This window comes from Schistocerca piceifrons, chromosome 1, assembly GCF_021461385.2.
Source record: "Schistocerca piceifrons isolate TAMUIC-IGC-003096 chromosome 1, iqSchPice1.1, whole genome shotgun sequence".
NCBI classification, from domain to species: Eukaryota; Metazoa; Arthropoda; class Insecta; order Orthoptera; family Acrididae; genus Schistocerca; species Schistocerca piceifrons.
In genome coordinates this window covers 120,469,200-120,496,132 of record NC_060138.1, presented here as the reverse complement: position 1 = coordinate 120,496,132, position 26,933 = coordinate 120,469,200, and the positions used below count along the sequence as shown (strand labels likewise).

General features: G+C 40.4%; 1 protein-coding gene across 6 annotated transcripts in view; it reads right to left on the bottom strand.

The window, feature by feature from the left end:
- LOC124796742 overlaps positions 1–26,933 on the bottom strand; it is a 54,463-nt gene that overhangs the window by 12,689 nt on the left and 14,841 nt on the right. For all 6 annotated transcript variants that reach the window (XM_047260719.1, XM_047260720.1, XM_047260723.1 and 3 more), the window contains 2 exons: positions 5,268–5,640; positions 1,679–1,722 (listed from right to left, as the gene is read on the bottom strand). In XM_047260719.1, coding sequence (XP_047116675.1) covers positions 1,679–1,722; positions 5,268–5,640 — 417 coding nt within the window. The remainder of the gene's footprint in view (positions 1–1,678; positions 1,723–5,267; positions 5,641–26,933) is intronic.

Below are 26,933 nucleotides of genomic sequence, written 5' to 3'. Positions count from 1 at the left end.
CCTACCATACTTGCTCCGGACACTGCGAGAGGGCTGTACAAGCAACGATCACACGCACGGCACAGCGGACACACCAGGAACCGCGGTGTTGGCCGTCGAATGGCGCTAGCTGTGCAGCATTTGTGCACCGCCGCCGTCAGTGTCAGCCAGTTTGCCGTGGCATACGGAGCTCCATCGCAGTCTTTAACACTGGTAGCATGCTGCGACAGCGTGGACGTGAACCGTATGTGCAGTTGACGGAGTTTGAGTGAGGACGTATAGTGGGCATACGGGAGGCCGGGTGGACGTACCGCCGAATTGCTCAACACGTGGGGCGTGAGGTCTCCACAGTACATCGATGTTGTCGCCAGTGGTCGGCGGAAGGTGCAAGTGCCCGTCGACCTGGGACCGGATCGCAGCAACGCACGGATGCACGCCAAGACCGTAGGATCCTACGCAGTGCCGTAGGGGACCGCACCGCCACTTCCCAGCAAATTAGGGACACTGTTGCTCCTGGGGTATCGGCGAGGACCATTCGCAACCGTCTCCATGAAGCTGGGCTACGGTCCCGCACACCGTTAGGCCGTCTTCCGCTCACGCCCCAACATCGTGCAGCCCGCCTCCAGTGGTGTCGCGACAGGCGTGAATGGAGGGACGAATGGAGACGTGTCGTCTTCAGCGATGAGAGTCGCTTCTGCCTTGGTGCCAATGATGGTCGTATGCCGTGTTTGGCGCCGTGCAGGTGAGCGCCACAATCAGGACTGCATACGACCGAGGCACACAGGGCCAACACCCGGCATCATGGTGTGGGGAGCGATCTCCTACACTGGCCGTACACCACTGGTGATCGTCGAGGGGACACTGAATAGTGCACGGTACATCCAAACCGTCATCGAACCCATCGTTCTACCATTCCTAGACCGGCAAGGGAACTTGCTGTTCCAACAGGACAATGCACGTCAGCATGTATCCCGTGCCACCCAATGTGCTCTAGAAGGTGTAAGTCAACTACCCTGGCCAGCAAGATCTGCGGATCTGTCCCCCATTGAGCATGTTTGGGACTGGATGAAGCGTCGTCTCACGCGGTCTGCACGTCCAGCACGAACGCTGGTCCAACTGAGGCGCCAGGTGGAAATGGCATGGCAAGCCGTTCCACAGGACTACATCCAGCATCTCTACGACCGTCTCCATGGGAGAATAGCAGCCTGCATTGCTGCGAAAGGTGGATATACACTGTACTAGTGCCGACATTGTGCATACTCTGTTGCCTGTGTCTATGTGCCTGTGGTTCTGTCAGTGTGATCATGTGATGTATCTGACCCCAGGAATGCGTCAATAAAGTTTCCCCTTCCTGGGACAATGAATTCACGGTGTTCTTATTTCAATTTCCAGGAGTGTATAATACTACAAATTTCATCTTATACCAATATGAGCTCATTTAAAGTCTTACTGTTTTCAAACAAATACCTCTGTATTTTTAATACACATCTCTGATAAAAGAGTAAAGATATAATAAAAACACTGCTGTGCCTATCAGCAGAACTGGTATTTCCTCTCTTGAAGGTAATAACTGGCCAGCAATTCTGGCTAATAGTTGTATAGTTTTTTCAAGTGAATTTTCCTTTTGATACAATTAAGAATATAAATCCTAATTGTAATAGCTTTTGATACAAACTACTTATGATGATGGTGTTCTTACCTTTTCAGGCACATCTATAGCAGGATCATGCTTCTCTACAGGAACTGCAGGAAGAAAGAAGAAAATTTCAAGAAACTGTCTCAGTTTTCCGAAAATACACACAATTTAAAGAAATTTATGCTCAGGTATTTTTTGTTGTAGCTACCGAATTCAACACACAATCAGCAAGACTTGTTAAGCCTGATTCTATGAACTACAGATGCGAGTAATGGTTTAATCATAATTTTATACACTACAGAATCTAGTTAAAGGGTCACTTATTTGAAACCCGTCATTTTCTCCCATTGTAACTGAAATCTGAAACTTAGCTCGATGGTGCCTGCCACCTTCCTCTGTAATGGTACAGAAGCTCAGTGAATGGCAATGTGGCAGTAGCAATTTTTGGAGGATAGTTTGCCTGTGACACTTGAGGTGGGTTAATGATGCCACACTGGCAACACAATTTTGCTAAATGCTCCCACAAATGTCACACCACAGTAAGGCTTTCGCACTTCCTCTTACCCCTCTCAACACCACTGCGATCGATGTCAACTTGGACGTGCCACACCATGGGAAGGTCATTGCACCTCCCCTTACCCAATGATGCCTCTGCAACAGAGGTAAATGTGGACACATCACACAGGGGGAAGGCCATCACTCCCCCTCCCCCCCACCCCCTACCCCTTGATGCATCTGTGATGAAGGTCAGAACCGTGATGCCCAGACTCAAAATCCGGAGGTTTTCTTATGGGTGGATGAGGGAAACACTTCAGAAATACTGTTGCTCAGAATCTAAACAAGACCTTAAGAAGTGTCACAAGAGTGTGACTGAAACCATCCAGTCTCCTGGCTCATTCATTTTCACATATTTCGTGACCAAAAATGACAGTTTGCATTTTTGAAGTGCCCAGCGAAGGTGTGCAGGTGGTACCCAGAGTGTTACTGAAGGGGAAGGGGTCTTACAGGGACCTCTTGCTATTTTGCCATTTTATTCACCTGCATGTCAATATCGCACCCTCCTGTGCACATGGTTCAAGAGGGTGTAAAAAAAGGAGGGGTGAAGAAACAGATACACTTTCCTCCTTCCAATCATGTTCAAATTTTGTTGAATGGTCCCTAGTGGTTCCAATCTATACACCAGAGCAAAAAGTACAGTCACACCTCATTCCAAAGGGATGGGGTCATGTTAAATGGGGTTGTAGTCTCCACACTGTCCTTAGAGGAGGAATGAATCATCCAGGGAGTGCCAGGAGTGTCGAAAGTTTCTCAAGAACATAATCCTGTTGCACATTATGTTACAAACTGTCATTTCCCTTTGTGAAATGTGTGAAAATTAACATCCTTAGGGAAGGGGGTAATGTCAGTCACACCCTTTATGACACCTCCTGAGGCCCTTTTGTGTTAATTCTGAACAGCAATGTCTACAAAATGTTTTCGTCGGCCACCCATTAGAAAATTCACGAGATTTCAACACTGCGTGCCGTGGTTCCGATCTCCATTGCACAGGCATCAAGGGAATGGATGGAATGTAGGTAAAGGGTTGTGTGATGAACTTCCCATAGTGTTACATGCCTACGGATACACTGGGCAGAATTTTGGTGAAATGTGGTGCCAATATGTCAATTAACCCACCTTACATGTCACATCTCCCATCTCACATGAACTTATGAGGTCTAGGCTTTTTTTCTTTTTTTTAACATGTCAATACCATGGCTCTTTAAGCGTCGCTAAGCCTGAGGGTGATGTCCAGGGGGCCACTCTTCTACACCATTGCAGAGGAAGGTTGTAGGTGTCCCTGAGCCAAATTTAGAATTTCTGTGTTGCTATGGTCAAAAATGGCAGGGTGCAAAAAAGTGATCCTTTAATTTTGTTGCGCAGTGTATAAAAGCAATAGAAAGTTCAGGTTGTAATAACAACAATATGGAAAGGATAGATTGCTACTCACCACTGTGGAGCACTTACGAAGGCCCGACTGGGTCTGATGTGGGCACCAATCTGGGTGGAGGCATGTCGCCGTCCACACCCAACCCAGCAGGTTGCTGCTCACATCTGATACAGCCGCAGTCAGGCCTTAGCTCCTGGAGACAGGAGCCATGTGTGTGCGTGCGCAAGTTGTGTTACTGTGCTTCTGAGGAAGGACTTTGTCCAAAAGGTTAAATATTTCTAGTATTCATTTCATTGTGCTTTTCTGTGGCTCAACACTATCTATGTGATTAGCAACAGTCCTTTCCATATTTTGTAATGTTTATATAACATATAATAGGAAGTTACCTTTCATTAGGAATGTGGGTGCAATCAAGGACAGTGATACGACTTTCACAGCACAGCAATGGCACCCTTTTCTTTCAGGTTTTATTGAGCAAATCTAGATTTCACCTAGTGCCTAGCCACTATCAGTACTTTATTTCACGTTTTAGTACAATAGTCCCCTGTTGTTCAGACTTCTGTCACAGTTCATTCAAGACAGTCTATGAAACAGAGCACTGACAGTGCCTAGGCACTAGCTGGAATCTAGATTCGCCAAACAAAACCTGAAAGAAAAGGGTGACTGCTGTACTCTATCATTTCAAATAAATTATGAATTTATGTAAAAAGAAAGATGATGAAACTTACCAAACAAAAGCGCTGGCAGGTCGATAGACACACAAACAAACACAAACATACACACAAAATTCTAGCTTTCGCAACCTATGGTTGCCTCGTCAGGAAAGAGGGAAGGAGAAGGAAAGACAAAAGGATATGGGTTTTAAGGGAGAGGGTAAGGAGTCATTCCAATCCCGGGAGCGGAAAGACTTACCTTAGGGGGAAAGAAGGACAGGTATACACTCGCACACACCACATATCCATCCACACATACACAGACACATGTCTGCTTGTGTCTGTGTATGTGTGGATGGATATGTGGTGTGTGCGAGTGTATACCTGTCCTTTTTTCCCCCTAAGGTAAGTCTTTCCGCTCCCGGGATTGGAATGACTCCTTACCCTCTCCCTTAAAACCCATATCCTTTTGTCTTTCCTTCTCCTTCCCTCTTTCCTGACGAGGCAACCATAGGTTGCGAAAGCTAGAATTTTGTGTGTATGTTTGTGTTTGTTTGTGTGTCTATCGACCTGCCAGCGCTTTTGTTTGGTAAGTTTCATCATCTTTCTTTTTAGATATATTTTTCCCACGTGGAATGTTTCCCTCTATTAAATTATGAATTTATTCAGAAATGAAAGATTAAAGCTTTACATTAAATTTTCATGTGTTATTGGTAATGTACTTCAGAGTTTTCTTCCACAATAACAAAACAATACAAACAGAAGAAAAATGGGAAACTATCCACACACTGCTGTCAAGAATATTAACATAAACAAATAAAATATAAAATAGATGGTATCATTACAACATTCTCTCTACTATAAGAACATAAAAGGTTCATCACAATCACCATATCAGAATCCTCAACACAGTTGCCATAAACAACTCACTCAACTAGAATAATTGCATGGTTCTACCCCTTTTCGCCATTTTATGCTGAAATCCTTGAAAATTAGTTTCAACACTTCCTGTTAGCAACCAATATTAAACAAACTGACCATATACACAAAAAAACCAAATACTGTGACTCACTTATGGAGTTTTTGCTGCGATCTTCTATACTGGCGAGAACAGCTTCTGGCATACGGTTATCACCTTGCACGTAACCAAAACCAAACGTCCGTCGCATACAATTCAGAATTGATTTTGTGAGCATACTATGCTCCACTTCAATTCGATCCATGTAGTTCAGCAGACGACAGCAGCCGTGGCAAAGTACTCCATCTTCATCAACAATGAGATCCAGCTCTGCTCCTACAACTCTACCAAGTTTTTGGTGGAGTTGGATTTTTGTAGTGTTTGTAACTGCTGTGAGGGGCGATCCTGTTGATCCAGCGGCTTTGCTGCACACAAAGCATTTTCCCCCGGGTGTGATAACTGCTGGCGGTGGCCCAGGTCCTTCTAACTGCGAGAACAAGCAAATTGATATCTGTGGTAAATGTTTTGCAAAATTAATTTATGTTACACTAGACCACAATACTGCATACTCTAAAAGGAGCAACTAGAACCAAATTGTACAATCATCTTGAGTTTCTATTGAGTCAAGCTACCAAACTAATATCTGTGAATGCCAATTAAATGGGCCATCCAAAAGGATAGACTTTTAGAAACCACAGGGAATCACAAACAGCAATAAATTAGGAAAACAGCTAATACGAAAGTTGTTTATGTCAATATCGGAGTAGAGGAACACTAGCCCACATAATCTAGTCACTGTCATTTGCCAACAATATACATGCACAGCAGCCATCTGTGAAGTTGAGAGTAGGATTGTATTTGGCGTTGTGAAGGCAGACATACGGAATAAATACTCACTTGGTCGAACGACACCAAGATGTCATTTACTTAATGCACTGCAATGGAGGTTCGTTGTCAAATGGAAGGTGATCAGTTAAAGTTTACCAAGTTGAGAGGTACCCCTGTTCAAAAGTCGAAATACAAATAAAAATGTTTTGGAAATAATGAGATGGGTCCGTTCTACCACCCACCATTATCACTTACCTTAGAAACTTTGAATTTGTGTACAATCAGTGTTTGAAGATCAATGACTAATTACACACAATTTATCAGGTTGAAATAATTTTATTGATATTGCACATGGCTTCAGTTACTTTTTTACTTAGCTGCCATGTTTTTTCCATGCAGGTTTGGTAAACCAACACATTTTTCCAAACCAATACTGCACCAGGCCAGGTCTTGTGCTCGTAACCAGTTCACCATTGATGTTACTGAAAAGGTCAGGGGAATACAGAGTATATGGGAACATTTTCCAGTGTTAATCTTCTGAGCTCCATCTGGGTCATTCAAGCTGAATGTGATGAATGAAGAGAACTTTGCGAGGCAAAAATTGAAGTCATCTTCTTTTGACAACACCTCACAGATTCCTCAACACAAGCACAGGTATAACACTGGTTGGAACAGAACTTGTCTCGCATTATCGAAAAGGTTTGAAAAAACATGGCACCTATGTAGAAAATTAACAGAACATTGTAAAATGTTAAAATTATTTTAACATGACAACTGTGTCTATGTTCTTATAAAATAAGGAAACATACTTATTGGACACCCCCGTACATAGGAGTACTTTCCAAAATAGACATTGCTGTGTTGTCATATGTTCCTCCCTTTTTTGCCATCAAAATATAAATGTGGAGTTTCAATGAAGTGATTAAAACAGGATAATGGGACAGAAGACGTCCCTGCCAAGGCAACACATGGACAGGTTACATAATTTTCAGTAAGTACCCACTGCAGCAGGAAATATTAAAAGCCACAGTGATCTTTGAAACAAGCTCTTGTATTCTGCTGTATTTTAATCACTTTAGTGAAACTCAGCATCCAGGAAGACAACAATGTCTCCTCAAACGTTTCTGCTTGAGCAATATGTCATGATTTTATCCTTTAATGGGACAGTATTCAACTACCCGAGGCTCATCTTGTAGACAAATATTTTACATGAAAAATAATTTAGCACCAAGTTGGTCACCTGCAGCAACCAATTTAAGTCCCCCCCCACCCCCTGTGTGTGTGTGTGTGTGTGTGTGTGTGTGTGTGTGTGTGTGTGTGGGGAGGGGGGGGGGGCAATTAATGATGGGGTAAATTTGGTCAGACAGTACAAGGCTATCACAGAGTAGAATCAGAACCCAGGAAAGAGATGGGGGTGATTAGAGATTGGGGGGGGGGGGGGGGGATGGGACATGTACAGAGAGGCTCGAGAGATACTTGAGACTTGGCAGGAGAAAAAAAATCTGAACAGGAAGTTTCAATCTAAACACTGTAAATAATACTGATTTTACGTGGTAGCACTTGCTGTCTTTCAGTGCACAGAATCTCCACTAATATTGTTGTTATGGTCTTAACTCTGAAGATATGTTTGGTGAAGTTCTCCATACTAGTCAATCCTGTGCAAATATCTTCATCTCTGCACAAGTACCACAACCTGCATCCATTGAACATGCTTACTGTATTCTTGCCTTGGACTCCATCTACATTTTTTGCCCTCTCACCCTTACTTCCACTACAAATTCAAAGCTATCTTCTTCTTGTCCGACTTGTCTATTGTCCAAGTTTCACTTCCGAACAAGGCTACACTCCAGACTATCACTTAAAAAAAAAAAAAACACCAACATGTGTCTAACACTTAAATTTATATCAGATTAGTGACATGCCCCAGATTTGTGCAGCACTAAGCGTCTACGGCAAGGCGACTTGTCTGCCATAATGGTAATATTGATTGTGGGGCTCTGCATCAGGTTATGATTTAAATTCAGTGAACAATCTTAGGTACCACAATATCATAACTTTCATATAACAAACAATATTGGTAGTGCATGCTCAGAAACTTCTTGTGAGGCACAAATGTTACCTATTCCATATTTAATTGGCATTTAGAATGACATCTCATGGCAATGATGGGAGCTGCAAGCTCCTGTGTGAGCTTTCTTGTACTTGCCAAAGTGATGCTGGTGCAGAGTGCCCTCTGGTGTGTAGCATTGGTACAAAGTACCCCATGCCATGCAATAATGTGTGGGTGATTCCAAGGAGAGTTGCCATTTACTGCTTGACCTCAATGTCACTGTTCTCACACTGGCAGGGACTTGATTCGTTACAATTCACTCAATTTATATGAAATATTTATAATTTATATACACAAACCTTCCTGGTAAGTCAATCCACTGAGTAGTGAAAACTGTATCAAGATCCCTACAATCATTCCAGAGATTAGCACAAACATACAGACACAACTGTGGAGGGAACTCAATTTATAAGTGTATAGAAGAAGAAGAAGAAGAAGAAGAAGAAGAAGACGAATCACTGGTTAAGAATCAATGGTTAAGAATCATTGGTTATATTGTGGCCAAAATAGGAAAACCCATATTTTTAGTGCCTCATTTCCTAACCTAATTCCCTCAGCACTCCAGATTTAATTCAATGATATAAATTTATCTTCTTCTACTTTTGTTGATGTTCAAATTACAATCCGTTCTTAAGACAATGTCCATTCTGGCCAACTGCTCTTTAAAGTCCTTTGCTGTATCTGATGGAACTACAGTATCTTCAGCAAACCTGAAAGCTTTTATTTCTTCTTTCTGGCTACAATTCCCTTTGCCATTTTCTGCTTGGTATTCTTTATTGCTTCTTCAATGTACAAATTTAACAACATTAGAGATAGGCTACAACCCTATCTCCTCCTCTTCTCAACCACTGCATCCCTTTCATGTCCAACTCATAACTGCAGTCTGGTTTTTGCACAAGTTGTAAGTAAACTTTTGTTGCCTGTATTTTATACCTGATACCTTCAAAATTTTAAAGAGGGTAGACACATTACAACTGTCAAATCATCCTTTAAATCTCCACATACTATTAATGCAGGTTTGCCTTTTGTTAACATATCTTCTGAGATACGTTGGAGGGTCTGTATTGCCTCATTTGTCCCAACAGTTCTCAGGAATCATAACTTATCTCTGATGTACCCAAAAGTCCCAAAAGTCCCAAAAGTCCCAAAAGTCCCAAAAGTCCCAAAAGTCCCAAAAGTCCCAAAAGTCCCAAAAGTCCCAAAAGTCCCAAAAGTCCCAAAAGTCCCAAAAGTCCCAAAAGTCCCAAAAGTCCCAAAAGTCCCAAAAGTCCCAAAAGTCCGTTAGTTCAGCTCTGTCTGCCTAGTCTAAGTGTTATCTCTCACCTCGGTTACTATTGTGGATATCATACTCTTCCTACCTCACAGACTCACGTTGGATATTGCAATGGACTTGCATTGAAAATCAAATAAGGAAGTTTATCCAACACTACATGTGCATTTTATTACTTTGTTTCTGTAACAGCTGTGCGAGTTTTCTTACAGAATCGTGGCCATTAGCCGCCTGCAACACTGAACACACAACATTTACCCTGCAATACTGTATTTTCGCACTTTTCAGAAGCTGATATTTCTAGTGACCCTAATTTATACTTTCTTTCATCTTAGCTTAAAGGTTGCACTATTTCTCTTCAAGTATAATGTGTGTGTGTGTGTGTGTGTGTGTGTGTGTGTGTGTGTGTGTTTTTTAGATCATGGCCAGACCCCGCAAGAACTTTCAGTAACTTAGACTTTTCAGGTTCAGGCACAGCAAATACAACAACTCATGGAAACGATGACCAGACTGCTCGCTGCACAAGCAAACAGAGACACTGCCCCCAGCACCACCACAGCAAGCAGCCCCTGACTGCGATTCTGTGCATTGGTTCTCAACAAGAGGAATGATTCAATTATCGCACACAACTCAACTCTCTCTTCATGGCACATCACACTGAGTGTAGAACCAAATTGTCCATTTACCAGTTACTCTGCAAATTTCCTTCCCACCACCCACTCTCAAAGTGTTCCTTACAGTGAACTAATTGTTGCACTAGACAAGTACTCTGATTAACAGACTAATGTGGCAACTGCACAGATTAATGTGGCAGCTGCATTGCAAATTCTTTAATTTGTGTAGTAAACCTAATCAGGCACACATGCAATGGGTGTCTGAACTGCAAGGACTTACACGTCATTGCAATTCAAGTTTGAATGTGGACATTATGATCATGGATGCCCTACTCGAAATGTGTCTGATCCATAGATATATGAACAGATTCATAAGTACCCTCATCCTTGCTGGCACCAAGTACTCTCACCCTTGCTGGCAACAGGTTTTGGAATTAGTGGAATTGGGACTCTTATGATAGTGCAGCAGTAGACCGATTCCACTCCTATTGGTGCAGTTCAGAGTAATGGTAAACGGGTTGTGCCCTTTGCTCAAGCCCCATAGCACACAAAGTCTCAGCAAGCGCTGTATCATAAACAAAACCAGTGTGCTAGGTAGTAGGCTAGATGATTTAAGTCCTGCCCTCAGTGTTTCACTGCACACAAGCAACAGATGTGCCCCTGCTGTGACACTAAGTGTTGTTATAGTGGCAAGCATGACCACATTCAATCTGTCTGTCTGCACAAACGCGAAGTAGTCAGCCTACTTCCATCCACTGTCAGGCTAGCAAATTGTTTGCACTTTGCAGACTGTCAAATGCAAAATTTATATGCAACTGGATATGAGTGTCCACGAGTCTTCTGAATAGAAGCACATACAAACTGTTAGGCAAGCCCTAACTATGTCACAGACAACTCTTTCTGCTTACAACAGACATTTCTTTGCTAGGTATTTACGGCATACCTGCCACGTTTCGTATTGTGAAACACACTCGTTCCCAATTCTGTGCTCATGTGAAAGTGATACCGGCACTGACTCTTGATCTGTTTGGGCTGTACATTCAAGGCAATATTTTCTCTGTGAACTCCTCTGTGCCTTCTGACAGGTTAGCTGAACTTTGTGATGAATTTTGTGACTTTTTCAAGATGGTCTAAAAGCTAATAATTTTGAGGCTCATATTACCATGAAGGACAAGGCACAATCACAGTTTTGCCGATCACAGCCTGCCCTTCACTACCAGAGACCGAGTAACACAGAAACTCTTATCTTGGCAGGACAATAGCGCTATTTCCCCTATAGCAGCCAGTCAGTGGGCATCCCCATTGGTGGTGATAAAGAACCTTCAGGTAACTTATGCTTATGTGCAGTCTTCAAGGCAGTGATAAATTCACAGACTGTGACCAACTTTTCCTTTCCCGCTACCTGAGGAACTTGTGGCCAAGTTTGATGTAGTTCAGTTCTTTTCCAAGATTATCTTCACATGATTATTTCCAGCTTCCCTCAGATAAAAAGTCTCAACGAGTTTTTGACACTGACATGGGGTTATTTAAGTTCTTACAATTGCCCTTAGATAGTGTGTTTGCAGCTGCAATTTTTCAACAGTACTTATCAGAGCTGACTGCTACAGTTCCTTATTTTCAAATTATTTGGACGACAAAGTACTTTCGGGTCATACTCGTGATAAACATCTTTCCCATCTCAGGAAATTGTTTCAAGCGCATTCAGATGCTGGGTGAAAATGTAATAAAGACAAACGTTCCTTCTTCCAGACGAAGGTTGAAAATTTAGGACACATTATCAACATTCAGGGTATCCATCACATGCTGTCATACTTACTATACTGCCATCTGGAACCTCTCAGCTTCTCTGTCAGTGAACTGCCGGCTGTATTGGGTAAACTCACTTATTACATTCAGTTCATATCACCTGCTGTGCACACTGCAGCTCCACTGCATTGTCTTTGATGAAAGAACATTCTATTTGAATGGTCTTTCGAGTATCAACTTGGATTTCAGAAACTGAATGACACCTGACTGAGCAATCTCTGTATGGTTCATTTTGATCCCATCAAGCAAATTGTACTGGCGGTTGATGCATTCTTTGTAGGATGGGTGCTGTTCTCTTGTACAGAGTGTCATCACTGGAGGCCAACTGCCTTCACATGCAAACTCTTAAAGCACAATGCAGCTATTTGCAAACTGAGAAGGTAGCTGTTGCTGTCACATATAGGATGACTAAATTCCACCAACACTTTTAGGTAGAGATCACAAGCCTCTTACCTTATTGTTCAGCCCTTCAAAGCTAGTCCTCTATACATGGTGCAAATGTTGCAGCGTTGGTCCCTGTTTCTCTCCAACTACCAGTATGAAACCGTGTTCAGGCCAACGGCTAAGCATTCAAATGCTGACACTTTTTCTCTTACCAGTTAGCACTGATTTGGCTTTCAACACCACAGAAGATTCTTGTTTTCACACTTCTGTCCAGGACAATGGAACCCTTTATGGTTTTCCCATCCACCACTGATGGATTCCTCAGCCAGGACTGTGAAACCCAGTCTCAACATTCGGTTGCAGTGCCTCTGCACTGGTTGGTCACACTCAATTAACCAAATCAGCAATCCAATTATACACTTATTTTATGCTTTGGCACAGCTTATCATCCCAGTGGGGTATCATCCTCTCACATACAAACAATGACCAGTCCTGCGTTGTTGTGCTAAGTTTGCTTTAGAAAGAAATTCTTCACCATTGGGGAATCGTATGCACTAAGCACTGCACACGAGTCAGCAAGGATGCTCAAATAGAACAATTAACCTCACTATGTTCAACATATGCGGAACATCAGGCTGCTCCACCGCAAAAATTTTTCAACTGGCCCACACTCTGTGCCCTTGGCAATGATTCCATATAGACTCTGAGGGTCCCTGCTGGAACTCTCATTGGCTTATTGTAGTAAATGCCTTCGGCAAGTTTTTGTTCTTGGTGGCCATGCACTCCTCCATGACAGCTAGCACCATCAAGACCCTGACATCAATCTTTTGCATCTAAGGTTACCAGAAGTGTTGGTTTCGGAGAATGGACCACAGTTCAGATCGGCAGAATTTCAGCAGTTTTGTGATGCCAAGAGCATCAAGCATGTCGTGAGTACATTGTTCCACCCCCAAACCAACGGTGAAATGGAACATTTCGGCAGAATTTTCAAGTAACACATGACCAAGTTCTACACCTCCCGTACATCGGAACAAGCTTTAGAGTTCTTTCTACCTTCCTACTGTTCTCAGCCTATAAAATTATTTGTTTATGGTACATTAAAATTTTTATAACTTTTTTGCTTTAAAATTTCCACATCTTGGCACTATATTTTCTGTAGATGTAAAGTAAAGTGTGCTATACTGGAGTTTGAAGTTTTTTGCATTGTATGTGAGTAATGTATGTAAAATACTGTGTACATTGTTTAGTATGTTAAATAATTTTCTGATGACTTTTGTATTTAAAATATTTGTGTGTATAAATTGTTCATGTTAATGTAAATTAGACAATTTAAGAAATGGACACGCTTAGGAACAATGTAAGAAATAGGTATTATGTAAAAGCCAGTGTGCTTTTGTTTGAAATGAAATGAAAGTGGCTCTGGAGAGTGGAAAAGGAGGCAAGGGCGAACTGGTGTGCTACATAGAGCAAGTGCTGGAAGTAAGTCACACAGCGTGTAGGCAGCAGTGATTGAGCCCACACCTTTGTGGAGCAGAAGCAGCTTTGCCTGCAAATTTGCACAAAATGGCCTCAGATGAAGACTGCAAATGGCTTCTATGGCATACCTGCAAGTTGTTGGGCTAAAGTATGTAAAATTGAATGACCCCCAAGAAGAGAAGTTGAGCCCATACTGCAAGATACTTGCAGGCCATACTGTGGGTAGTGTAGCTGTCATAATTGGTTGCCATACCCAAGCCTACAGCCACTGGATAAGATTTTTTTGTTTTTTCTTTTGTACAGCATGAACCATTAATTTAAACTGTGTTTTAATGACCATTCTTTAACTTTAAAGGAACTGGTTCACCCTGTTATTTCATCCTAATCATACACCTCTATAGGGTTCCTTCCTGGTGTGTGATTAACCTGAGTATCCTGCTTTACAGATTTATGAAGCGCCAACTTAATATGAAGAGGCACCATTTAATTTTTGTTTTGTTTTCTTAACTACTGCAAAGTGTTATGGTAAAAGTCTGCTTATGTAAAATTCAATCAGAGTGTAGCCAAGTTAAATGAGTATACAGAGTTAGTTCAAAGAATAATAGCTTTTGAAAGTAAATTCCAGCAACAAAGAGGTTTTCTTGAAGTGAAATGTTCAGTATAAAAAGTGTGCGCTTTAGTATCTAAGTATTTTAGTGTTTAAGTTTGTTGATTATGGAAAGTTATTTTCTAAGGTCCACCTGGCCAAATTTTTTTAGCTTCCTTGAAGTTATTTACTGGGCTTTTTCCTCTTTTAAAAACATATTGTATAAGGGTGTCGTCCAACATTGTTTAAATGGACTAAAATTTATTTGAAGAACCAAATTAAACAGTAGCAAGATAGGCAAAATTCATACTTCTGCTTTTCCAATACCTCACTGTTTCACTGCCCGGATAAGCTAGCGACCATTAGTACATGTTTTAAACCGCTAAATGGACTTTGAACTGAGTTGTCCTAGCTTCACTATAATATTATTCATACTTCATTTCTATCTAACCACTGGGTAAGATCTTAGGAAAAGAATTGAATAGTCCAATTTACTTAACAATTAGACACAACATACGGTCCAAACCTGTAAAAAGGGTAACTCTATTGACTATCTTTTCCTATAAGCTGGACTATGATCTTGTAGGGTACTTTATTTGGAAACTAAACTAAATTTTAGTAAGAGGTTTATACGTGGCAACATAGACGAAGGGTTTCTGTTATTTACGTAAAAGCATACTAAATTACAATAGTAGTGGTAGGGTTATAACCCATGCAACAGCAAATCACTGGAAGACCCTTCACACTGTGGTGGTACACCACATAATGTGATAAAAATGATACTGAATAACTTCGCAAATATACCAAAGCTGACATCTTAACTAATCGTGAACATTATCTCAGGAAAATAAAGACACTGCAAAAATTAATACAATCTGCAAATGTAATTGCCATCTCAGTTTTTTTTTTTTCTTCAGAAGATCGCTTGCTCTTCCCTTTTGTTTCTTCATAGTGTAAGAAGCCATTTTGTGACAAGGCCCAAAAACATGCAAGTTTCATGTAATACTTAGCCTAAATATAATCAAATATTACTTAAAAGAGTTGTCAATGTTTATCAGTACCATCTCCTAAATTCATGAAGTGGTCAAATTAACTTCTTTATTAAAATTTTATAGGGGAACATTGGTGCTGAGGTCAGTGTCGTCATCCTAAATGATAACGGCCCAGGGTTGTAGTACATATCTTAATATTCTGTAATTTTGACAAATAAAAAATAAATGTAAATGTAGGAGATTTCTCTTGATTAGTGGTTCTTCCATTGAAACAATAAAAGTAATCAATATTTCCAATATTGAATCATATTTGAGTAAACTGAGTTCAGTAAAAATTTTTTCGATCCCCGCTTAACGGAATTGCAAGAATCTCCTTAGCCTTGCACTTTCGCAAAAGTAAAAATAATTTACAAAAAATCAATTTTAACAACAACTGCAGTTATATATCAGGAATGTTATTTGTTGGTGGTGTCTTCTAATATAAAAACACCGTGTCTGGCAAACTAACTGCGAGAAGTACCAAAACTGAGTCACTGACCTAAGTAATTTGCCAGTTGTGATGCAGGCACAATAACATCCCTTTGGCTCCTGAACTGCCTGTGCACACAGAGAGAAAATGAACACTGAAGCGGCAGCAGTGCCAGTCACCCCAGTCACAGGAGTTGGGTCCCTCTCGCACTGCCAGTGGGCTGCCTTAAACCCTCCAGTTACTGCTGTGCCTCTGCTGATAGTGTGCAACCCTAAGGCTGGTCTTTCAGCTGATGTTTCCAGCCATTTGCAAGATGAATGTCATGATCTGGCCAACAGATTCTCATGTGCTGAAGTTCCAGCTCTTGCCTCTTCAGTGGCACATGCACTCAGACCTCAACCCCCCCCCCCCCCCCCCCCCAAGCATCATCTCTGGCATGACCAGTTTACAACAATGGCAAGGAGTTATGGGGGAGAAATGTGGTGGTCATCATCATCATCATCATCATCATCATCATCATCATCCTTTATCTTTGACAGTTTTCAGCCTCTGGCTGGGTCTGTTTGGAACATAAGCCTCTCCATCGTCTTCTGTCTTGCCATCATCTCTCCCTCTTCACCTCAATCCAGTCTTCTCCTTTCTTCTAGATGCATTCCTCCACTCCTTTCAGCCATCTGTCTCTCAGTCTTACTCTTGGTCTCTTTCCTTCCGGTTTCATCTCGTGTATCCTCCTGAGTATCCTCTTCTCCTCCATTCACTTAACATGCCCATACAATCTCAGCCTTAACTTCTCCATCTCCTCTTGTAATGGTTCCATCTTCATTAACTCTCTGATCCTCTTGTTACTTAACCTGTACCTTTGTCACTCCAATACTGTTCCTCACAAATATCATCTCACTAGCTTGTACTTTGCTTCTCTCTCTTCCTTTCATAACCCAGGTTTTGGATGCATACGTCAGGATAGGGTCATAGTACGACCGGTATATAACCTTTTTACTGATTTGGGGTACGTCGTTGCTCTATATCAGGCTTCTGACACTTCTTCCGAAATGCTTCTGCTTTTCTCCCCCACTCGTTTATTTCTCTGCCCTTTTTTCCATCTTCCTGTATCAAGCTTCCTAGGTACTTCAAACTCTCCACTCTACTCAATCATTCCCCATCAATAGTTATTCCAGTTGTTTTTGTGTACTAATAATATCACACTATACTGCTACACTTTTAAAAGTTGGCAACTGCCATGAGACTGCAGTGCCCCCCCCCCCCCCCTTTTTTCCCTTCTTTGCTTAGTCCTGGCTTGCAATCTGAACTCTATATTCATAGAGCTGATCCTTGTTTCTCTGGATGCCTCTTTAACTTTCCTAAGGGCAGCATCTATCTTTCCCCTAATTAAACATGGTTCTACAGGTTTACATTTATTCTCTAGCAATTCCCACTTAGCAATTTTGCACTTTCTGTAATTTTTTTTTACAGGTTTGTATTCCATTTCATCTGCTTCACGTGGTACATTTTTATATTTTCGCCTTTTGTCAAATTAAATATCTACTGTGTTCTCTAGGGAATTCTACTAGACCCTTTCCTTTTTACCTTTGTGAACCTATGCTGCTCTTCCCCATTTCATCTCTCAAAGTAAGTCATCCAGTTTCTTTGTCTGCTTTTCCTATTTCGGTTCAACATTGCCTTTGGCTCCCTCTGAAGCTATCAACACCTAGTTTCTTCAATTTATGCAGTTCGTAACTCCTTAATTTTCCACTTTGCTGCAATTTCTTCACTTTTGATCTGCAGTTCATATTTTATTGTCGCGAAAGTCTACATATGCCCCTGGAAGAAAATGCCTTACAGTTTAAAATTTGGTTATTCTGAAACATGTCATACCACTATATGATCAATCTGACCCTGCAGTGCCACAGGACTCTTCCACACATACGAACTTCTGCCACTGTTATTAAACCAAGTATCAGCAACGATTAAATTAAGCACTGTGCAGAATTCTATCACACAGCTTCCTCTTACATTTCCCTCAGCCTGTCCATGTTCTCTTACTTTTTAAATTTACTTCCTTTTCCTATTCCAGTCGCCTATCACAGTTAAATTGTCATCTTCCTTATCTACACGAATAACTTCCTTTATCTTGTCATACATGCTTCCAATTTCTTCGTCATTTGCAAAGCTAGGTGGCATATAAACTTTTACTATTATGGAAGCTACTGGCTTCATGACTGTCTGGTCTATGATAATGCATTCACTGTACTATTCTGGATAGCTTACCCAAATTCCTACTTTCTTCTTAATTGTTATGCCTACTCTTGAATTAACCCTATTTGATTTTGTGTTGTACCAAGTTAATTGTAAAGTCCTGTTCACCCTGGTACTATAACTTCAACCCATCCATTTTCCTTCTTAAATTCTCTACCCTAATCACCCGATTAAGGGGTGTAATGTTATTTACAATAAATTCATGGGTCCAACAGGCATGCTGATATCAATGGATTTTCTATATGATTTTTCCATCTTTACTACATGTCAGGGAACACACCATTGCTGCTGTTAGGATGACCGAGTGAGCCAAGGGACCGCACAAGGGTAAGGGAGGCAGCAAAACAGTCATACATACAAGTTATCAGTGGAACTTCAGGCTAGTGACAAAGTTTGTGCAGCTAACTCCAGTTGACAAATGTATTCCGCAGTGGTGGATGAGATCTAATACAACTAGGCTGGACAATGCAACTGACCAGTAAACAACACTTCTATAGTCCAAATACAATAAAATTAATGCTTTGTAATATTTTGCTAAAACTGTTCAATCTGTTTCCCAGAAAGTGTTGCTATGTTTTGTCATGCTGGTTATCTTGAGTCATCACATACAAGGTGTCCCATTTATCTTGACCACCCTAAATAACTGTTTATCCAGATGCAAATTACAAACTGTTTCAAGCAAATGTTCTTTAGCTTGTGTTTCAGTGAATGGTACACTGTGACATATTTTTGAATAGGTCTTTAGGAGAGGAAATGAATTACCAAATAAAAAATACAGGGTACCATTTAAAAAAGTCATACCGCTGTTTGTATCTTTGTTTTTTTACAAAGCTACCACGAAGGCAATCGTGCTGATTGATGTCCCCCAGATGGCTAATGAACATTTGCTTGAAACATTTTGTAATTTGCATCTGGACAAACAGTTATTTAGTGTGTTCAAGATAAATAGGACACCCTGTATAAACATTTATTATCAAAAAGAAATTAAAAAATACTATACTGTGCAGTAGTTCCAGCAGTTGGATGTCCAAGTGCATAACACGTGATCTAATTGACGAAAAGCAGTGTTTTGTGTCTCCCACATAGCTACCTGAAGTTGGTGTTCTGCTGTGCATAAGGATATGTCACTATAAAATAAGTAATGATAATCAAGAATGAAATTTTCATTCTTGCATTGGAGTATGTGCTGATATGAAACTTTCTGGCAGATTAAAATTGTGTGCCGGACCGACACTCAAACTCAGGACCTTCGCCTCTTGCGACCAAGTGCTTTACCAACTGAGCTACCCAAGCGTGACTCATGACCTGTCCTCACGAACGTCTGTGGAGCTTGGAAAGTAGGAGGAGAGACGAGGTACTGCTGGAAGTAAAGCTATGAGCACAGGTCATGATTTGTGCTTGGGTAGCTCAGGTGGTAAAGCACTTGCCTGTGAGACTAAAGGTCCTGAGTCCAGCACACAGATTTAATCTTCCAGGAAGTTTTAAAGATCTCAAACATATCGTGCTGGTGTGACTATAGGGTCAACTGCTTGTTTATTGCAATTGCAAAAAAGAGTGTTCCCTAAGAAACATAACTTTCCTGCACATTTAAGCTACTGAGGGTCATGCCCACCCTTACTCTAAACAACCTAAGTCAAAGTTTATACAGAGAACTGCAAATTTCCTCATAAACACATCTCACAATGTTGATAAAATGTGATGTCATCTTGCTGTATCATAGGTCTTTGTACATAAAATAAATACTGCGATCAAATGTCGATTGTGCACAAAGGCATCTCTAATCATATGACAGTTTCTAGTTCAGGATCTTTGGAATCCATGGTGGAATCAGGAAAGGAGATTTCTAGATTCCCAATACCAACAAAGCCATCTATTACCAAACCTTTCTAATAGTTTACCAAAATTAGTTGTTAGGTTAACCAGTCTTTAACAGTCTAAACCAGCAGCTGCTAGTCTCCAATCAATGGTACAAGACAACACAGAATGTTACAGCGAGTGCAACAATTGTTCATGGATGATGCCAAGAGGTTAGGTGCATAATATGGTGATACTTCCTTGCAGTGGTCAGACGTGGTCTACCAGAACCCTGATGATGACATGCCTGGCCTCATATTCCCTTGTGGCCCACTATCAGAGTCGCTGTCACATCTGAAATGCCCACAAATCTGGATACTGTACAATTAGACTAGCTTGCAAAGTCCAAGCTGTTCCAAGTTTTCTTACGTTCAAACACCAATGATACTTTCCTGCAGAAATGAAATGAATAATTTGATAGTATTGCCAACTATACCTAATAAACTGTTTATGCCTATTGAGAACATCAACAGTCCTGTTAGATTTTGTTGCAGGCATTTACTATCATTTTTGTTGAATAAATTCTGTGCAGCAAAATGAACTAGGTTCTCTTAACCGATTCTTAAACTTCTGTTGTGGCATTGGAAGAGATTTGAGTCCTATCAACTTTCAGGTGATTATCCACTTTTAAATCTATTCCATGTTTATATTATCAAAGGCATTTACAAAGTCTATGAGACACTGGTTTCATTACCGCCTAAAATAGAAGATAGTTTTCCTGTGGACTGGTTGTTGCCCTCTACTCGTGATATAAAATATATTCAATTAAAATGTGGTGTATGGATATCTTAAACTCCAAGAACTATGCACACGTGGGTTCTCTTGCTGAATAAGGAACCAAGACACCATAGGATGGGGTCCCATCTAGAGGCAAGTTAAAATCACTTCATCTCTATCAGTGTCTGGTAGGTCGAGAAGTATAGCCAAACTAATGACTTCAGAGACTGCAACTTTCCAATCGCAACCCTACCCATCCTCCTACTTACTGATGAGTAATCCTGTGCATCAACAGCAAGATTGCTTCTTGTAAGGTTACTCTGCAATTCACAATTAAGTGCCCAGCAGAAGGTTCATCGCACCACCTTTACGCTGCTTCTCTACCATTCCACACTACCAGCGTGCGAGAAAACGAACACCTGAATCTTTCCGTGTGAGCTCGGATTTCTCTTATCTTATTATGATGGTCATTTCTCCCTATGTACACAGGCAGCAACCAAATATTTTCACACACTGAGGATAAAGCTGGTGATTGAAATTTCATGAGAAGGTCCCACCACATTGAAAAACTGTCCTTGTTTTAATAACTGCCACCCCTGTTCATGTATCATACCCATGACTCTGTTTCCCTCATTTCACAATAATACAAAACGAGCTGCCCTCATCTGAACTTTGATATCCTCCATCACTTCGATCCGATGCGGAACCTACACCGCACAGTAATACTTCAGAAGAAGGCAGACAAGTGTAGTGCAAGCAGTCTCTTTAGCTGTTACATTTTCTAAGAGTTCAGCCAATAAATCACAGTCTTTGGTTTGCTTTCACCACAACATTATCTGTGTTATCTCCACAAGCTCACCTGAGCTAGTTACTTGCATCTAGATAACTTCAAAAGTAGACTCCATTTCAACCTCAACAGACAATATTTTTGTCGATTGCAATGAATAATCCCCCTAGTCTAGAGTCTAACATGTCTTTTCAATACATATTCAAAGACCCTCTTAGTGTTCATAGGGGCTCTCAGTACTGGAGAATACTTTAATGAGGTGCTGCAGAGGAAAGATGGTTTTATTGCCACTTTCAGCATAGTGACTGAGTTTAAGAATACATCACTCGAACCCACACAGGAGCAAGTTGTTTAATGGGAAGACTTGTCAGAAAATGAACACACACAGCTGATGAGTTCCACATTATAATGACTAGGTGGCAATATATGGGCCTCCTAGGATTTCAAGTAGGAAGAACAAGATTTCCTCCCTTCCTAATCCCAGCAAGTCTCCAGTCAGTCAAATTTTATTAAAAATGCACAAGGAATTCTCTTGTCTGCCTTTTAAGATATCACCAGCTGCAGTACCAGATTTAGTCACTGACTGATGTAGTTTTCTGGGCCTCAGACAATACACAATAAGGTCCCAACATGGAAAGGTGCAATTTAAGCATCAGTATTATAGAAATGGAAATTCCACCACACCTCTGTAATTACGCCAGTTATCAAAGGGAGTAGATCTTTGTTTTATCCTCATGGAATACACTTTGGAAAAACCCCTGCTTCAATAAAACAGTGTAACGTTATATTAAAAAGCATTTTGACTTTGGAGCTACTTTAATCATGGTGAGTGGGTCTGTAGTTAGAATGGTAAGTGGAGTAAGAGTACGACTGAAGTGAGAGAAGTAGCCAGAGTGATTAATCATTTGTCATCGGTAATATACATTCCAGTGCACTAAAAACTTCTGATTTAAGTAAAAGTTTAATGGTTCAAATCTTTCAAGTAGTAATGAGTGACCTAGCATGTGACAATTCAGCTCCTGCTCTCTCGCATCGATGCCTGACAAGTGACGATGAGTGATCAGGACAATGTTTCATGAACAAAGGGAAGAAGAAACTGAACTCTTAATATTGAAGTTGTGAATAGTGTTGAAGAGCCTAAAGTTATATGCCAACAAAGGAGCCAGCAATAGGTGGGCCTGTTCACATCATTTGACAATGAGTAGGAACCAGTGTAGCAACATTAACTATGAAGTCAAAAAATAAATTCCCAACTACAGCCATCAAAAGGATGCTGTGGTGCAGTTTTTGACATTGCCATAGAGTACACCATGCAGCCCCAGCAGATCAATGTAGTGAAAAGTAAATGTTGCATGAAGCAAATGCTGCAGTTTTGCCTAGCATTGTTGCAGTAGAATTTTTGGGGGTAACAGATGTTTTTTGGGTCTGAAATAGTACATTAAGATTTAGAGCTAATTGTGATGTAATTTTAATATACATATTTATGGGCCATCCCATGCTGAGTGGTCTAATTTTGGACAATGTTCCCACATCATCATCATCATCATCATGGATTTTGCTGAAATATTGTGTGAACATTTGCACATGCCCCAATAAGCACTAGCAATGTTTTATGATCACTAATTCAATTCTTCTGGAGATATAATCATTTGTTTGACCTCATAGTGCAGTTATCAACTGTGTACCCCTGAATTTTTGGCAACTTTGAGACATAATATTTCTGCATATTTTCTTGAAAGAAACAAACCTAGGCCATCTCTTACAACTTCTTGCACTCTTGAGCAAAATAATAATAATAATAATAATAGCTGAGGCCTATTCTTTTCCCAGGCCTCCACGGGAATAAATAATAATAAATTTTCTGAGCAATTCTCACATAGATAAATTGTACCATAGTCAGCCGAAAAACTATCGAAAAAATGTGAAGTTTACCTTTTATATTTGTAGAAATAATCGCGGGATAAACACGAAACCTGTCGTATAATAACTTACCAATATGAAGTCTTCTAATACAAAATTTCATTCTCTGGCTGATTTCCAGTTGCTCACAAATTGAGGGCAAAGTTTATGATTTTTCTAAAAATGCCAAAAATGGCTATTTTTGGCTCACTTTTACAAAATAGAATCTTCTGAACACTCTTAAACCATTTTCATTTGAAAGACCACATTCTAAACCACCTAAAAACTATATTTGGTTCTGGAATAAGAAATCCAATAGAAATAATAGTTTCCTCTTTTTGCAACTAAAAATTTGAGGTAATCACATTTGAAAAAGAGTAATTTTTTGAGTCTTGCCTTACTAAAATTTCTTCCCAGACAATCCCATCAGTCACTTCACCTAGCCGGCAGTATCATGACATTCTACAGAAAATTAATGAAACCTATGAAAATTCAAGTAGCTTGAAGTAAACATAAGCTTAGGATCCTAAAAGAGACCTCTTATAGCTTTGGCTCGACACATACATAAATGTATCATCAGCATGGGATTCTGTGTAAAGAAACCCAGAATGAGGTGTGGGAACCTGTGGTAAAGAAACTCACCCATGGCTGCTGTTGTACAGCTATTGGGAATGGCCCCTATGATGATGGGGGTGCTGGTTTTCTCACTTTAAAAAGAAACACCAGTAGCTAAGCAACTACGGACCACAGCAACACATTAATACAATTTTTCATCAGTACACTAATGTTCCACATAAATCGTAACACAAAGTACACTATACATTAAATCTGAATTAAACTAGCACATCAACAGCATTACATAATAAATTGAGACACTAATAATTCTCTGTAACATGAAAACAATTCCAAAAGATGTCAGGCAGATTGCTATGAACATCACCAAAATTTACACGATGTGACAATGGTGTAAAACCTGAAGGTTACTTATAAGTTGTGTGCTACAGCTGTTATGCAACAATCTTACTGTCATGGTTTCCATTGCCTTGGCAATGGAAAGTTAAATTGTGTAGTTCATAACCAGTCTGATTCTGTAGTTAGAGCAGAAAAACAGACAAGTATGTCACGATGAGTCATGACAAAAACACACTCCTCTTATGAAGTTCTTTGAGTTATTTGGACTTTATCCCACTTATGATACTGCCTCTCCCAGAAAGTACCATACGAGTTAAAGTCCAACTAACCCAAAGTACTTCATAACAAAAGATGTCAGATTTGAGCACCAGTGGAATATGGGCCTAATTTGAATGCACCTTCACCTTATTGTTTTTAGAGCCTTATGTACTCACTTTGCAAAACCGAATCTAGTATTTAGGTGATTTATTAAATGGTCTTTCTAATGAAAATGGCTTCAACAGAAAAATCATCATCTTTGCCCTCAATTTTTAAACTACTGGAAAGCATATGAGGATGAAATTTTATGTTCTAAGACCTTGTATAAGTACGTTATTACATGTCAAGTTCCAGTTTTATCCTGCAATTACTCCTGGATATACAAAAAGCTAAACTTCAAACTTTTTTCAAGCCTACGTTTTTTCAACTGACATTGCTTCAAATTATTCATATGATAATTGCTCAGATTAATTTTTTATTATTATCATCATTATTATTTGATTTAAGAGAGCATAAACAGTTGTACCAGAAGACCCAGTTTTGTTTCTGGAGATAGTATGTCTCAAAATTGCTGAACACTCAGGGGTTCACTGTTGATATTTGTGATTTGGGATCAAACAGTTGATTATCTCTCTGGAAGTACTGAATTAGTGATCATGAAACTATACCAATGTTTACTGGGAACATGTGCAAACGTACACACAAAATTTTAGCAAAATCCATAATGGTCATGTGGGAACCTCTAGACCACATTGCATGAAATGATCCTTGTTCGAGCTGAGTGGTGATTGTTAACCTTGCACTATTATAAATTATCATGGTGGCAGAAACAACAGAAGTATTTAGTGGGATCAACAAGCACCATGGTGACAACAAAATGGAACAAGGGGACGAATCTAAAGATTCAGGACCTTTAGAAAGTCCAGAAGAGTGGGAGAAAACCTTACACATAGTAGCACACCTTGCTCAGGGTTGCTTATTGATCAACAATAGGAAGGAACTACTAGTTGTTAACTGGAACTACAGAATCAACTCAATGCATTAATGGGTTTAATATTGCAACAGAAAAAAAGAGCAGGAGACACATCAGCCAAGAGAGGAAAAAGAAAAAAAGAATGAGAAGCAATATGTAGAAAACATCATGAAATACTGTGCCAGAGGAGCTAATGAAGTAGTGGAGGATGAAAGTGGCAGTGAAGCACTGTAACAACAATATTAAAATTCCACATACTCTTCTTAGAGCATATTTCAGTAAGCAGCTATGCTAGGCCAAAAGTGACTGAGTTTAAAGAAAGTAGTACGATAGGGACCCAAAAACACTTTAGAGTTTGTTCCCTAATTTAGGTATAAGTGGATGAATATGTAGCAGACACTCAGGTGCAATATATTTTTATTTCATGTCTCCAATGTGCCGAGAGTTGTCGGCAACAGTGCCAGTAAAACTGAATGACAATCTGTGCCAGTGCAGAGCAGGGCTGTACCCTGCTAAAATGCAGCAAGCTGTGCCAGAGCCGGACATCAAATCTGTGATGTGCAGGGTGAGCTTGCTCACTCCCCTCCATTGCGGCAAACACTGCTAGCTGGGCTGCACTACCAGTCGTGACTAGGCACATGCATAAGGTGATGTGGCTGACCTATGCTGGAGCACAGACCCCATTCAGTGCTTCAAATCAGGTGGCAATATCTGTCAACAAACCCCATACAGAAGAGCACAGTTGGTATGATATGTCTGGCAAATGCATACTTTTACTTGGATAGCACAGCCCAGCAATGAATCAAGAACAATGAAGAAAAGCACATTAGCTGGGATAAATTCCAGCGGAACTGAAGAAAACATTTTGCGACAATCAACAGCAAGTCCACTTATCAGAACAACTACTGAATAATAACAGGTCCCAAAGTCATGGATAAGTGTCACAATCATACATACAGAATGTTTTGCCATGTTTGTGAATCCCAACATGAAAGATCCCAACAAAATCTCAGAATTGATGAAAGGAGTCAGAGAAGACATGTACCAAACTCTTCTGGTAAATGATATCACAATGACAGAGGAAGTTATCGAGTGGTGACAGCGAATTGAACTCCAACAGAAAAGAGTCACACAAAAGAGGTATGATTGACTGTCAAATGTGATCCCTACAGCAGAAGGGGAAGACCACCATGAGCTTGCCTTTTTCACATCCCAGATAATAAGAGAAGAGAGACAGCTGTGTGTGGCAGCCAACACATCAGGAGGTAATAGAGAATATTGAAGATGAAGTGAATTGATCCTTTGCACCAGTTTCCACAATCAATCAAAATCGCTATGAAGAATGGACTGTCAACTAGGATATACACTGCCACCACCAAACACCAACCCAGCTTAGAACCAACGCAGTTATAATCAACAACAATAAGTAAAATGGAGGAATCGTGCCAATCTGTTTCCATTGTGGGCACCCTGGGTACATTGCACATTACCACAGAGAAAGATTATGAGTGCTCGACGACTATAATGCCACAAGAGGGCAACCATCACAACAGTCCTATTCACATCAGTCAACTGCAGTCAATCATAATCTA